Source organism: Salvelinus alpinus, chromosome 2 (assembly GCF_045679555.1).
Source record: "Salvelinus alpinus chromosome 2, SLU_Salpinus.1, whole genome shotgun sequence".
In the NCBI taxonomy this organism is placed as follows: domain Eukaryota; kingdom Metazoa; phylum Chordata; class Actinopteri; order Salmoniformes; family Salmonidae; genus Salvelinus; species Salvelinus alpinus.
Window position 1 is genome coordinate 119,066,788 of NC_092087.1, and position 16,257 is coordinate 119,083,044.

Genomic DNA, 16,257 nt, shown 5'->3' on the forward strand with positions numbered 1-16,257 from the left:
CTTCTAGACATCAGAACAGAGATCACTAACCTCCATTTGGATGAAGATATCTTCCTGACATCAGAACAGAGATCACTAACCTCCATTTGGATGAAGATATCTTCTAGACATCAGAACAGAGATCACTAACCTCCATTTGGATGAAGATATCTTCCTGACATCAGAACAGAGATCACTAACCTCCATTTGGATGAAGATATCTTCCTGACATCAGAACAGAGATCACTAACCTCAATTTGGATGAAGATATCTTCCTGACATCAGAACAGAGATCACTAACCTCCATTTGGATGAAGATATCTTCCTGACATCAGAACAGAGATCACTAACCTCCATTTGGATGAAGATATCTTCCTGACATCAGAACAGAGATCACTAACCTCCATTTGGATGAAGATATCTTCTAGACATCAGAACAGAGATCACTAACCTCCATTTGGATGAAGATATCTTCCTGACATCAGAACAGAGATCACTAATCTCCATTTGGATGAAGATATCTTCCTGACATCAGAACAGAGATCACTAACCTCCATTTGGATGAAGATATCTTCCTGACATCAGAACAGAGATCACTAACCTCCATTTGGATGAAGATATCTTCTAGACATCAGAACAGAGATCACTAACCTCCATTTGGATGAAGATATCTTCCTGACATCAGAACAGAGATCACTAACCTCCATTTGGAGGAAGATATCTTCTAGACATCAGAACAGAGATCACTAACCTCCATTTGGATGAAGATATCTTCCTGACATCAGAACAGAGATCACTAACCTCCATTTGGATGAAGATATCTTCCTGACATCAGAACAGAGATCACTAACCTCCATTTGGATGAAGATATCTTCCTGACATCAGAACAGAGATCACTAACCTCCATTTGGATGAAAAGAGCTAGTTCAATGAGTTGGTGGTGCAGGACATACTACCCAACCCGAACCAGGCCCCGACACTCGGAAAAGGAAGAGATGGCGTAAGAAAGTTGGTGAGTGGATAAACCGCTTCTACCCTCTATTCTATTGGCGAACGTACAATCACTGGAGAACAAACTGGACGAGGTCCGTTTCAGGCTATCCTTTCTACTGGATCTGAAGAACTGTAATATCCTATATTTACTGGATCTGGCTGAACAAGGACAGAGATAATATACATCTAGCTGGTTTCTATGCATCAGCAGGACAGAACGGCAGTCAGCTCAACGGGGGAGGTGTGAGTATCTCTGTTAACAACAGCTGGTGCGCCATCTCTAATATTGAGGAAGTCTGGAGGATCTGATCGCCTGAGTACCTCATGATAAACTGCAGACCATACGATTTACAGAGAGCGTTTTCATCTATATGTATCATAGCTGTCTATTTACCACCACAAACTGATGCTGGCACTGAGACCTCTCTCAACCAGCTGTATAAGACCATAAACAAGACTGATGCTGGCACTGAGACCTCTCAACCAGCTGTATAAGACCATAAACAAGACTGATGCTGGCACTAAGACCTCTCTCAACCAGCTGTATAAGACCATAAACAAACAAGACTGATGCTGTTACTAAGACCTCTCAACCAGCTGTATAAGACCATAAACAAATAAGACTGATGCTGGCACTGAGACCTCTCTCAAACAGCTGTATAAGACCATAAACAAGACTGATGCTGGCACTAAGACCTCTCTCAACCAGCTGTATAAGACCATAAACAAGACTGATGCTGGCACTAAGACCTCTCTCAACCAGCTGTATAAGACCATAAACAAACAAGACTGATGCTGGTACTAAGACCTCTCAACCAGCTGTATAAGACCATAAACAAATAAGACTGATGCTGGCACTGAGACCTCTCTCAACCAGCTGTATAAGACCATAAACAAGACTGATGCTGGCACTAAGACCTCTCTCAACCAGCTGTATAAGACCATAAACAAGACTGATGCTGGCACTGAGACCTCTCAACCAGCTGTATAAGACCATAAACAAGACTGATGCTGGCACTAAGACCTCTCTCAACCAGCTGTATAAGACCATAAACAAACAAGACTGATGCTGACACTGAGACCTCTATCAACCAGCTGTATAAGACCATAAACAAGACTGATGCTGGTACTGAGACCTCACTCAACCAGCTGTATAAGACCATAAACAAACAAGACTGATGCTGGCACTGAGACCTCTCTCAACCAGCTGTATAAGACCACAAACAAGACTGATGCTGGCACTAAGACCTCTCTCAACTAGCTGTATAAGACCATAAACAAGACTGATGCTGGCACTAAGACCTCTCTCAACTAGCTGTATAAGACCATAAACAAGACTGATGCTGGCACTGAGACCCCTCTCAACCAGCTGTATAAGACCATAAACAAGACTGATGCTGGCACTAAGACCTCTCAACCAGCTGTATAAGACCATAAACAAACAAGACTGATATTGGTACTGATACCTCTCTCAACCAGCTGTATAAGACCATAAACAAGACTGATACTGGTACTGAGACCCCTCTCAACTAGCTGTATAAGACCATAAACAAGACTGATGCTGGCACTAAGACCTCTCAACCATCTGTATAAGACCATAAACAAGACTGATGCTGGTACTGAGACCCCTCTCAACCAGCTGTATAAGACCATAAACAAACAAGACTGATGATGGCACTGAGACCTCTCAACCAGCTGTATAAGACCATAAACAAGACTGATGCTGGCACTAAGACCTCTCAACCAGCTGTATAAGACCATAAACAAGACTGATGCTGGTACTGAGACCCCTCTCAACCAGCTGTATAAGACCATAAACAAGACTGATGCTGGCACTAAGACCTCTATCAACCAGCTGTATAAGACCATAAACAAGACTGATGCTGGTACTGAGACCTCTCTCAACCAGCTGTATAAGACCATAAACAAACAAGACTGATGATGGCACTGAGACCTCTCAACCAGCTGTATAAGACCATAAACAAGACTGATGCTGGTACTGAGACCTCTCAACCAGCTGTATAAGACCATAAACAAGACTGATGCTGACACTGAGACCTCTCAACCAGCTGTATAAAACCATAAACAAACAAGACTGATGCTGGCACTAAGACCTCTCTCAACCAGCTGTATAAGACCATAAACAAGACTGATGCTGGTACTGAGACCTCTCTCAACCAGCTGTATAAGACCATAAACAAGACTGATGCTGGAACTGAGACCTCTCTCAACCAGCTGTATAAGACCATAAACAAGACTGATGCTGGCACTAAGACCTCTCAACCAGCTGTATAAGACCATAAACAAACAAGACTGATGCTGGCACTGAGACCTCTCTCAACCAGCTGTATAAGACCATAAACAAGACTGATGCTGGAACTAAGACCTCTCAACCAGCTGTATAAGACCATAAACAAACAAGACTGATGCTGGCACTAAGACCTCTCAACCATCTGTATAAGACCATAAACAAGACTGATGCTGGTACTGAGACCCCTCTCAACCAGCTGTATAAGACCATAAACAAACAAGACTGATGATGGCACTGAGACCTCTCAACCAGCTGTATAAGACCATAAACAAGACTGATGCTGGCACTAAGACCTCTCAACCAGCTGTATAAGACCATAAACAAGACTGATGCTGGTACTGAGACCCCTCTCAACCAGCTGTATAAGACCATAAACAAGACTGATGCTGGCACTAAGACCTCTATCAACCAGCTGTATAAGACCATAAACAAGACTGATGCTGGTACTGAGACCTCTCTCAACCAGCTGTATAAGACCATAAACAAACAAGACTGATGATGGCACTGAGACCTCTCAACCAGCTGTATAAGACCATAAACAAGACTGATGCTGGTACTGAGACCTCTCAACCAGCTGTATAAGACCATAAACAAGACTGATGCTGACACTGAGACCTCTCAACCAGCTGTATAAGACCATAAACAAACAAGACTGATGCTGGCACTAAGACCTCTCTCAACCAGCTGTATAAGACCATAAACAAGACTGATGCTGGCACTAAGACCTCTCTCAACCAGCTGTATAAGACCATAAACAAGACTGATGCTGGCACTGAGACCTCTCTCAACCAGCTGTATAAGACCATAAACAAGACTGATGCTGGCACTGAGACCTCTCTCAACCAGCTGTATAAGACCATAAACAAATAAGACTGATGCTGGCACTGAGACCTCTCTCAACCAGCTGTATAAGACCATAAACAAGACTGATGCTGGCACTAAGACCTCTCTCAACCAGCTGTATAAGACCATAAACAAGACTGATGCTGGCACTAAGACCTCTCTCAACCAGCTGTATAAGACCATAAACAAACAAGACTGATGCTGACACTGAGACCTCTATCAACCAGCTGTATAAGACCATAAACAAGACTGATGCTGGTACTGAGACCTCACTCAACCAGCTGTATAAGACCATAAACAAACAAGACTGATGCTGGCACTGAGACCTCTCTCAACCAGCTGTATAAGACCACAAACAAGACTGATGCTGGCACTAAGACCTCTCTCAACTAGCTGTATAAGACCATAAACAAGACTGATGCTGGCACTAAGACCTCTCTCAACTAGCTGTATAAGACCATAAACAAGACTGATGCTGGCACTGAGACCCCTCTCAACCAGCTGTATAAGACCATAAACAAACAAGACTGATATTGGTACTGATACCTCTCTCAACCAGCTGTATAAGACCATAAACAAGACTGATACTGGTACTGAGACCCCTCTCAACTAGCTGTATAAGACCATAAACAAGACTGATGCTGGCACTAAGACCTCTCAACCATCTGTATAAGACCATAAACAAGACTGATGCTGGTACTGAGACCCCTCTCAACCAGCTGTATAAGACCATAAACAAACAAGTCTGATGATGGCACTGAGACCTCTCAACCAGCTGTATAAGACCATAAACAAGACTGATGCTGGCACTAAGACCTCTCAACCAGCTGTATAAGACCATAAACAAGACTGATGCTGGTACTGAGACCCCTCTCAACCAGCTGTATAAGACCATAAACAAGACTGATGCTGGCACTAAGACCTCTATCAACCAGCTGTATAAGACCATAAACAAGACTGATGCTGGTACTGAGACCTCTCTCAACCAGCTGTATAAGACCATAAACAAACAAGACTGATGATGGCACTGAGACCTCTCAACCAGCTGTATAAGACCATAAACAAGACTGATGCTGGTACTGAGACCTCTCAACCAGCTGTATAAGACCATAAACAAGACTGATGCTGACACTGAGACCTCTCAACCAGCTGTATAAGACCATAAACAAACAAGACTGATGCTGGCACTAAGACCTCTCTCAACCAGCTGTATAAGACCATAAACAAGACTGATGCTGGTACTGAGACCTCTCTCAACCAGCTGTATAAGACCATAAACAAGACTGATGCTGGAACTGAGACCTCTCTCAACCAGCTGTATAAGACCATAAACAAGACTGATGCTGGCACTAAGACCTCTCAACCAGCTGTATAAGACCATAAACAAACAAGACTGATGCTGGCACTGAGACCTCTCTCAACCAGCTGTATAAGACCATAAACAAGACTGATGCTGGAACTAAGACCTCTCAACCAGCTGTATAAGACCATAAACAAACAAGACTGATGCTGGTACTGAGACCTCTCTCAACCAGCTGTATAAGACCATAAACAAGACTGATGCTGGCACTGAGACCTCTCTCAACCAGCTGTATAAGACCATAAACAAGACTGATGCTGGCACTAAGACCTCTCAACCAGCTATATAAGACCATAAACAAACAAGACTGATGCTGGCACTGAGACCTCTCAACCAGCTGTATAAGACAATAAACAAGACTGATGCTGGCACTAAGACCTCTCTCAACCAGCTGTATAAGACCATAAACAAGACTGATGCTGGCACTAAGACCTCTCAACCAGCTGTATAAGACCATAAACAAGACTGATGCTGGCACTAAGACCTCTCTCAACCAGCTGTATAAGACCATAAACAAGACTGATGCTGGCACTGAGACCTCTCAACCAGCTGTATAAGACCATAAACAAGACTGATGCTGGCACTAAGACCTCTCTCAACCAGCTGTATAAGACCATAAACAAGACTGATGCTGGCACTAAGACCTCTCTCAACCAGCTGTATAAGACCATAAACAAACAAGACTGATGCTGGCACTGAGACCTCTCTCAACCAGCTGTATAAGACCATAAACAAGACTGATGCTGGCACTGAGACCTCTCTCAACCAGCTGTATAAGACCATAAACAAGACTGATGCTGGCACTGAGACCTCTCTCAACCAGCTGTATAAGACCATAAACAAATAAGACTGATGCTGGCACTGAGACCTCTCTCAACCAGCTGTATAAGACCATAAACAAGACTGATGCTGGCACTAAGACCTCTCTCAACCAGCTGTATAAGACCATAAACAAGACTGATGCTGGCACTAAGACCTCTCTCAACCAGCTGTATAAGACCATAAACAAACAAGACTGATGCTGACACTGAGACCTCTATCAACCAGCTGTATAAGACCATAAACAAGACTGATGCTGGTACTGAGACCTCACTCAACCAGCTGTATAAGACCATAAACAAACAAGACTGATGCTGGCACTGAGACCTCTCTCAACCAGCTGTATAAGACCACAAACAAGACTGATGCTGGCACTAAGACCTCTCTCAACTAGCTGTATAAGACCATAAACAAGACTGATGCTGGCACTAAGACCTCTCTCAACTAGCTGTATAAGACCATAAACAAGACTGATGCTGGCACTGAGACCCCTCTCAACCAGCTGTATAAGACCATAAACAAACAAGACTGATATTGGTACTGATACCTCTCTCAACCAGCTGTATAAGACCATAAACAAGACTGATACTGGTACTGAGACCCCTCTCAACTAGCTGTATAAGACCATAAACAAGACTGATGCTGGCACTAAGACCTCTCAACCATCTGTATAAGACCATAAACAAGACTGATGCTGGTACTGAGACCCCTCTCAACCAGCTGTATAAGACCATAAACAAACAAGACTGATGATGGCACTGAGACCTCTCAACCAGCTGTATAAGACCATAAACAAGACTGATGCTGGCACTAAGACCTCTCAACCAGCTGTATAAGACCATAAACAAGACTGATGCTGGTACTGAGACCCCTCTCAACCAGCTGTATAAGACCATAAACAAGACTGATGCTGGCACTAAGACCTCTATCAACCAGCTGTATAAGACCATAAACAAGACTGATGCTGGTACTGAGACCTCTCTCAACCAGCTGTATAAGACCATAAACAAACAAGACTGATGATGGCACTGAGACCTCTCAACCAGCTGTATAAGACCATAAACAAGACTGATGCTGGTACTGAGACCTCTCAACCAGCTGTATAAGACCATAAACAAGACTGATGCTGACACTGAGACCTCTCAACCAGCTGTATAAGACCATAAACAAACAAGACTGATGCTGGCACTAAGACCTCTCTCAACCAGCTGTATAAGACCATAAACAAGACTGATGCTGGTACTGAGACCTCTCTCAACCAGCTGTATAAGACCATAAACAAGACTGATGCTGGAACTGAGACCTCTCTCAACCAGCTGTATAAGACCATAAACAAGACTGATGCTGGCACTAAGACCTCTCAACCAGCTGTATAAGACCATAAACAAACAAGACTGATGCTGGCACTGAGACCTCTCTCAACCAGCTGTATAAGACCATAAACAAGACTGATGCTGGAACTAAGACCTCTCAACCAGCTGTATAAGACCATAAACAAACAAGACTGATGCTGGTACTGAGACCTCTCCAACCAGCTGTATAAGACCATAAACAAGACTGATGCTGGCACTGAGACCTCTCTCAACCAGCTGTATAAGACCATAAACAAGACTGATGCTGGCACTAAGACCTCTCAACCAGCTGTATAAGACCATAAACAAACAAGACTGATGCTGGCACTGAGACCTCTCAACCAGCTGTATAAGACAATAAACAAGACTGATGCTGGCACTAAGACCTCTCTCAACCAGCTGTATAAGACCATAAACAAGACTGATGCTGGCACTAAGACCTCTCAACCAGCTGTATAAGACCATAAACAAGACTGATGCTGGCACTAAGACCTCTCTCAACCAGCTGTATAAGACCATAAACAAGACTGATGCTGGCACTGAGACCTCTCAACCAGCTGTATAAGACCATAAACAAGACTGATGCTGGCACTAAGACCTCTCTCAACCAGCTGTATAAGACCATAAACAAGACTGATGCTGGCACTAAGACCTCTCTCAACCAGCTGTATAAGACCATAAACAAACAAGACTGATGCTGGCACTAAGACCTCTCTCAACCAGCTGTATAAGACCATTAACAAGACTGATGCTGGTACTGAGACCTCTTTCAACCAGCTGCATAAGACCATAAACAAACAAGACTGATGCTGGTACTGAGACCTCTCTCAACCAGCTGTATAAGACCATAAACAAGACTGATGCTGGCACTGAGACCTCTCAACCAGCTGTATAAGACCATAAACAAGACTGATGCTGGCACTAAGACCTCTCAACCAGCTGTATAAGACCATAAACAAACAAGACTGATGCTGGCACTGAGACCTCTCAACCAGCTGTATAAGACCATAAACAAGACTGATGCTGGCACTGAGACCTCTCTCAACCAGCTGTATAAGACCATAAACAAGACTGATGCTGGTACTGAGACCTCTCTCAACCAGCTGTATGAGACCATAAACAAGACTGATGCTGGCACTAAGACCTCTCTCAACCAGCTGTATAAGACCATAAACAAGACTGATGCTGGCACTGAGACCTCTCTCAACCAGCTGTATAAGACCATAAACAAGACTGATGCTGGCACTGAGACCTCTCTCAACCAGTTGTATAAGACCATAAACAAGACTGATGCTGGCACTGAGACCTCTCTCAACCAGCTGTATAAGACCATAAACAGGACTGATGCTGGCACTAAGACCTCTCTCAACCAGCTGTATAAGACCATAAACAAGACTGATGCTGGCACTGAGACCTCTCTCAACCAGCTGTATAAGACCATAAACAAGACTGATGCTGGCACTGAGACCTCTCTCAACCAGCTGTATAAGACCATAAACAAGACTGATGCTGGCACTGAGACCTCTCTCAACCAGCTGTATAAGACCATAAACAAGACTGATGCTGGCACTAAGACCTCTCAACCAGCTGTATAAGACCATAAACAAGACTGATGCTGGCACTGAGACCTCTCAACCAGCTGTATAAGACCATAAACAAGACTGATGCTGGTACTAAGACCTCTCTCAACCAGCTGTATAAGACCATAAACAAGACTGATGCTGGCACTGAGACCTCTCTCAACCAGCTGTATAAGACCATAAACAAGACTGATGCTGGCACTGAGACCTCTCTCAACCAGCTGTATAAGACCATAAACAAGACTGATGCTGGTACTAAGACCTCTCTCAACCAGCTGTATAAGACCATAAACAAGACTGATGCTGGCACTGAGACCTCTCTCAACCAGCTGTATAAGACCATAAACAAGACTGATGCTGGTACTGAGACCTCTCAACCAGCTGTATAAGACCATAAACAAGACTGATGCTGGCACTGAGACCTCTCTCAACCAGCTGTATAAGACCATAAACAAGACTGATGCTGGTACTGAGACCTCTCAACCAGCTGTATAAGACCATAAACAAGACTGATGCTGGCACTGAGACCTCTCTCTCTCTGTGTATGTGTCTGCGTGTGTGTGTGTGTGTGTGTGTGTGGTGTCTGCGTGTGTGTGGTGTCTGTGTCTGCGTGTGTGTGTGTGTGTGTGTGTGTGTGTGTGTGTGTGTGTGTGTGTCTGCGTGTGTGTGGTGTATGTGTCTGCGTGTGTGTGTGTGTGTGTGTGTGTGTGGTGTCTCACCACTGAATTCTTTCTCCAGGTAGATCATAAACTCTCGTCTTCCCATCGAGTCGTTCAGAAGTTCCATGAAGTTGAAACTCCAGCTCTCCACTCTCAGCCTGGTTGGAGTGTCCACCCTGCACACACACACACACACACACACACACACACACACACACACACACACACACACACACACACACACACACACACACACACACACACACACACACACACACACACACACACGACACGACACGACACGACACACACACACACGTTTTAAGTGTTAGGTGTGTATGTGTGTGTCTCTGTGTGTGTGTGTTTACATGTCAGTGTTGATGGTCCAGAGTGAGGTGTGTGTGTGTGTGTGTGTGTGTGTGTGTGTGTGTGTGTGTGTGTGTGTGTGTGTGTGTGTGTGTGTGTGTGTGTGTGTGTGTGTGTGAGGTGTTTGTGTGTGTTTACATGTCAGTGTTGATGTGTGTGTGTGTGTGTGTGTGTGTGTGTGTGTGTGTGTGTGTGTGTGTGTGTGTGTGTGTGTGTGTGTGTGTGTGTGTGTGTGTGTGTGTGTGTGTGTGTGTGTGTGTGTGTGTGTGTTTACATGTCAGTGTTGATGTGTGTGTGTGTGTGTGTGTGTGTGTGTGTGTGTGTGTGTGTGTGTGTGTGTGTGGTGTGTTTACATGTCAGTGTTGATGGTCCAGTGTTGATGTGTGTGTGTGTGTGTGTGTGTGTGTGTGTGTGTGTGTGTGTGTGTGTGTGTGTGTGTGTGTGTGTGTGTGTGTGTGTGTGTGTGTGTGTGTGTGTGTCTGTGTGTGTCTGTGTGTGTCTGTGTGTGTGTCTGTGTCTGTCTGTGTGTGTGTGTGTGTGTGTGTGTGTGTGTTGTGTGTTGTGTGTGTGTGTGTGTGTGTGTGTGTGTGTGTGTTGTGTGTATGTGTGTGTGTGTGTGTGTGTTGTTACATGTCAGTGTTGATGGTCCAGTGTGAGGTGTCGTCAGAGATCCAGGGGTTGCTAGGGAGACAGCCTGACATGATGGGGTCATGGTGGAGGTACTGCTCACTGTACTTCATGAAGCTAAACACACACACACACACACACACACACACACATACACACAGACACACACACACACACACACACACACACACACACACACACACACACACACACACACACACACACACACACACACACACACACACACACACACACACACACAGAGTTAGCATCAATCTGCCTGAGGAGACGTCCATTAGAGGCTCATAGAGAGTGTGTTTGAGAATGTGTGTATGAGTGTGTGTTTATATGTGTGTGTGATTAGGTGTGTATGAGTGTGTGTTTGTGTGTGTGGGGCATGAACTCTGATTGGTTAAGGATATGTATTAACTGATTGGTTAAGGTTAGGTATTAACTGAATGGTTAAGGTTAGGTATTAACTGAATGGTTAAGGTTAGGTATTAACTGAGGGGTTAAGGTTAGGTATTAACTAAATGGTTAAGGTTAGGTATTAACTGGATGGTTAAGGTTAGGTATTAACTGGATGGTTAAGGTTAGGTATTAACTGAATGGTTAAGGTTAGGTATTAACTGAATGGTTAAGGTTAGGTATTAACTGGATGGTTAAGGTTAGGTATTAACTGAGGGGTTAAGGTTAGGTATTAACTGAATGGTTAAGGTTAGGTATTAACTGAATGGTTAAGGTTAGGTATTAACTGGATGGTTAAGGTTAGGTATTAACTGAATGGTTAAGGTTAGGTATTAACTGAATGGTTAAGGTTAGGTATTAACTGGATGGTTAAGGTTAGGTATTAACTGGATGGTTAAGGTTAGGTATTAACTAAATGGTAAAGGTTAGGTATTAACTGGATGGTTAAGGTTAGGTATTAACTGAATGGTTAAGGTTAGGTATTGACTGGATGGTTAAGGTTAGGTATTAACTGAATGGTTAAGGTTAGGTATTAACTGAATGGTTAAGGTTAGGTATTAACTGGATGGTTAAGGTTAGGTATTAAGGTTAGGTATTAACTGGATGGTTAAGGTTAGATATTAACTGAATGGTTAAGGTTAGGTATTAACTGGATGGTTAAGGTTAGGTATTAACTAAATGGTTAAGGTTAGGTATTAACTGAATGGTTAAGGTTAGGTATTAACTGAATGGTTAAGGTTAGGTATTAACTGTATGGTTAAGGTTAGGTATTAACTGGATGGTTAAGGTTAGGTATTAACTGATTGGTTAAGGTTAGGTATTAACTGAATGGTTAAGGTTAGGTATTAACTGAATGGTTAAGGTTAGGTATTAACTGAATGGTTAAGGATAGGTATTAACTGAATGGTTAAGGTTAGGTATTAACTGAATGGTTAAGGTTAGGTATTAACTGAATGGTTAAGGTTAGGTATTAACTGAATGGTTAAGGTTAGGTATTAAGTTTAGGTATTAACTGAATGGTTAAGGTTAGGTATTAACTGAATGGTTAAGGTTAGGTATTAACTGAATGGTTAAGGTTAGGTATTAACTGAATGGTTAAGGTTAGGTATTAACTGGATGGTTAAGGTTAGGTATTAACTGAATGGTTAAGGTTAGGTATTAACTGAATGGTTAAGGTTAGGTATTAACTGGATGGTTAAGGTTAGGTATTAAGGTTAGGTATTAACTGAATGGTTAAGGTTAGGTGTTAACTAAATGGTTAAGGTTAGGTATTAATTGAATGGTTAAGGTTAGGTATTAACTAAATGGTTAAGGTTAGGTATTAACTGGATGGTAAAGGTTAGATATTAACTGAATGGTTAAGGTTAGGTATTAACTGTATGGTTAAGGTTAGGTATTAACTGAATGGTTAAGGTTAGGTATTAACTAAATGGTTAAGGTTAGGTATTAACTGAATGGTTAAGGTTAGGTATTAAGGTTAGGTATTAACTGAATGGTTAAGGTTAGGTATTAACTGGATGGTTAAGGTTAGGTATTAACTGAATGGTTAAGGTTAGGTATTAACTAAATGGTTAAGGTTAGGTATTAACTGAATGGTTAAGGTTAGGTATTAACTGAATGGTTAAGGTTAGGTATTAACTGAATGGTTAAGGTTAGGTATTAAGGTTAGGTATTAACTGAATGGTTAAGGTTAGGTATTAACTGAATGGTTAAGGTTAGGTATTAACTGATTGGTTAAGGTTAGGTATTAACTGGATGGGTAAGGTTAGGTATTAACTGGATGGTTAAGGTTAGGTATTAACTGAATGGTTAAGGTTAGGTATTAACTGAATGGTTAAGGTTAGGTATTAACTGAATGGTTAAGGTCAGGTATTAACTAAATGGTTAAGGTTAGGTATTAACTGAATGGTTAAGGTTAGGTATTAACTGGATGGTTAAGGTTAGGTATTAACTGAATGGTTAAGGTTAGGTATTAACTGAATGGTTAAGGTTAGGTATTAACTGAATGGTTAAGGTTAGGTATTAACTGGATGGTTAAGGTTAGGTATTAACTGAATGGTTAAGGTTAGGTATTAACTGGATGGTTAAGGTTAGGTATTAAGGTTAGGTATTAACTGGATGGTTAAGGTTAGGTATTAACTGGATGGTTAAGGTTAGGTATTAACTGATTGGTTAAGGTTAGGTGTTGACTGAATGGTTAAGGTTAGGTATTAACTGAATGGTTAAGGTTAGGTATTAACTGGATGGTTAAGGTTAGGTATTAACTGGATGGTTAAGGTTAGGTATTAAGGTTAGGTATTAACTGGATGGTTAAGGTTAGGTATTAACTGAATGGTTAAGGTTAGGTATTAACTGAATGGTTAAGGTTAGGTGTTAACTGAATGGTTAAGGTTAGGTATTAACTGGATGGTTAAGGTTAGGTATTAACTAAATGGTTAAGGTTAGGTATTAACTGGATGGTTAAGGTTAGGTATTAACTGAATGGTTAAGGTTAGGTATTAACTGAATGGTTAAGGTTAGATATTAACTGGATGGTTAAGGTTAGGTATTAACTGAATGGTTAAGGTTAGGTATTAACTGATTGGTTAAGGTTAGGTATTAACTGGATGGTTAAGGTTAGGTATTAAGGTTAGGTATTTACTGAATGGTTAAGGTTAGGTATTAACTGAATGGTTAAGGTTAGGTATTAACTGGATGGTTAAGGTTAGGTATTAAGGTTAGGTATTAACTGAATGGTTAAGGTTAGGTATTAACTAAATGGTTAAGGTTAGGTATTAACTAAATGGTTAAGGTTAGGTATTAACTGAATGGTTAAGGTTAGGTATTAACTGAATGGTTAAGGTCAGGTATTAACTGGATGGTTAAGGTCAGGTATTAACTGAATGGTTAAGGTTAGTTATTAACTGAATGGTTAAGGTTAGGTATTAACTGGATGGTTAAGGCTAGGTATTAACTGGATGGTTAAGGTTAGGTATTAACTGAATGGTTAAGGTTAGGTATTAACTGAATGGTTAAGGTTAGGTATTAAGTGAATGGTTAAGGTTAGGTATTAACTGAATGGTTAAGGTTAGGTATTAACTAAATGGTTAAGGTTAGGTATTAACTGAGGGGTTAAGGTTAGGTATTAACTAAATGGTTAAGGTTAGGTATTAACTGAATGGTTAAGGTTAGGTATTAACTGGATGGTTAAGGTTAGGTATTAACTGAATGGTTAAGGTTAGGTATTAACTGAATGGTTAAGGTTAGGTATTAACTGAATGGTTAAGGTTAGGTATTAACTGAATGGTTAAGGTTAGGTATTAACTGAATGGTTAAGGTCAGGTATTAACTAAATGGTTAAGGTTAGGTATTAACTGAATGGTTAAGGTTAGGTATTAACTGGATGGTTAAGGTTAGGTATTAACTGAATGGTTAAGGTTAGGTATTAACTGAATGGTTAAGGTTAGGTATTAACTGAATGGTTAAGGTTAGGTATTAACTGGATGGTTAAGGTTAGGTATTAACTGAATGGTTAAGGTTAGGTATTAACTGGATGGTTAAGGTTAGGTATTAAGGTTAGGTATTAACTGGATGGTTAAGGTTAGGTATTAACTGGATGGTTAAGGTTAGGTATTAACTGATTGGTTAAGGTTAGGTGTTGACTGAATGGTTAAGGTTAGGTATTAACTGAATGGTTAAGGTTAGGTATTAACTGGATGGTTAAGGTTAGGTATTAACTGGATGGTTAAGGTTAGGTATTAAGGTTAGGTATTAACTGGATGGTTAAGGTTAGGTATTAACTGAATGGTTAAGGTTAGGTATTAACTGAATGGTTAAGGTTAGGTGTTAACTGAATGGTTAAGGTTAGGTATTAACTGGATGGTTAAGGTTAGGTATTAACTAAATGGTTAAGGTTAGGTATTAACTGGATGGTTAAGGTTAGGTATTAACTGAATGGTTAAGGTTAGGTATTAACTGAATGGTTAAGGTTAGATATTAACTGGATGGTTAAGGTTAGGTATTAACTGAATGGTTAAGGTTAGGTATTAACTGATTGGTTAAGGTTAGGTATTAACTGGATGGTTAAGGTTAGGTATTAAGGTTAGGTATTTACTGAATGGTTAAGGTTAGGTATTAACTGAATGGTTAAGGTTAGGTATTAACTGGATGGTTAAGGTTAGGTATTAAGGTTAGGTATTAACTGAATGGTTAAGGTTAGGTATTAACTAAATGGTTAAGGTTAGGTATTAACTAAATGGTTAAGGTTAGGTATTAACTGAATGGTTAAGGTTAGGTATTAACTGAATGGTTAAGGTCAGGTATTAACTGGATGGTTAAGGTCAGGTATTAACTGAATGGTTAAGGTTAGTTATTAACTGAATGGTTAAGGTTAGGTATTAACTGGATGGTTAAGGCTAGGTATTAACTGGATGGTTAAGGTTAGGTATTAACTGAATGGTTAAGGTTAGGTATTAACTGAATGGTTAAGGTTAGGTATTAAGTGAATGGTTAAGGTTAGGTATTAACTGAATGGTTAAGGTTAGGTATTAACTAAATGGTTAAGGTTAGGTATTAACTGAGGGGTTAAGGTTAGGTATTAACTAAATGGTTAAGGTTAGGTATTAACTGAATGGTTAAGGTTAGGTATTAACTGGATGGTTAAGGTTAGGTATTAACTGAATGGTTAAGGTTAGGTATTAACTGAATGGTTAAGGTTAGGTATTAACTGGATGGTTAAGGTTAGGTATTACGGTTAGGTATTAACTGAATGGTTAAGGTTAGGTATTAACTGAATTGTTAAGGTTAGGTATTAACTGGATGGTTAAGGTTAGGTATTAACTAAATGGTTAAGGTTAGGTATTAACTGAATGGTTAAGGTTAGGTATTAATTGAATGGTTAAGGTTAGGTATTAACTGTATG

At 40.9% G+C, this 16,257-nt stretch overlaps 1 protein-coding gene across 1 annotated transcript in view; it reads right to left on the reverse strand.

The window, feature by feature from the left end:
- The window catches only part of LOC139568468 (regulator of G-protein signaling 11-like), a 102,984-nt gene that overhangs the window by 22,315 nt on the left and 64,412 nt on the right, over nucleotides 1-16,257 (reverse strand). The window contains exons 12-13 of the mRNA XM_071390301.1: nucleotides 10,893-11,006; nucleotides 9,957-10,072 (exon numbers count right to left, since the gene is read on the reverse strand). Coding sequence (XP_071246402.1) covers nucleotides 9,957-10,072; nucleotides 10,893-11,006 — 230 coding nt within the window. The remainder of the gene's footprint in view (nucleotides 1-9,956; nucleotides 10,073-10,892; nucleotides 11,007-16,257) is intronic.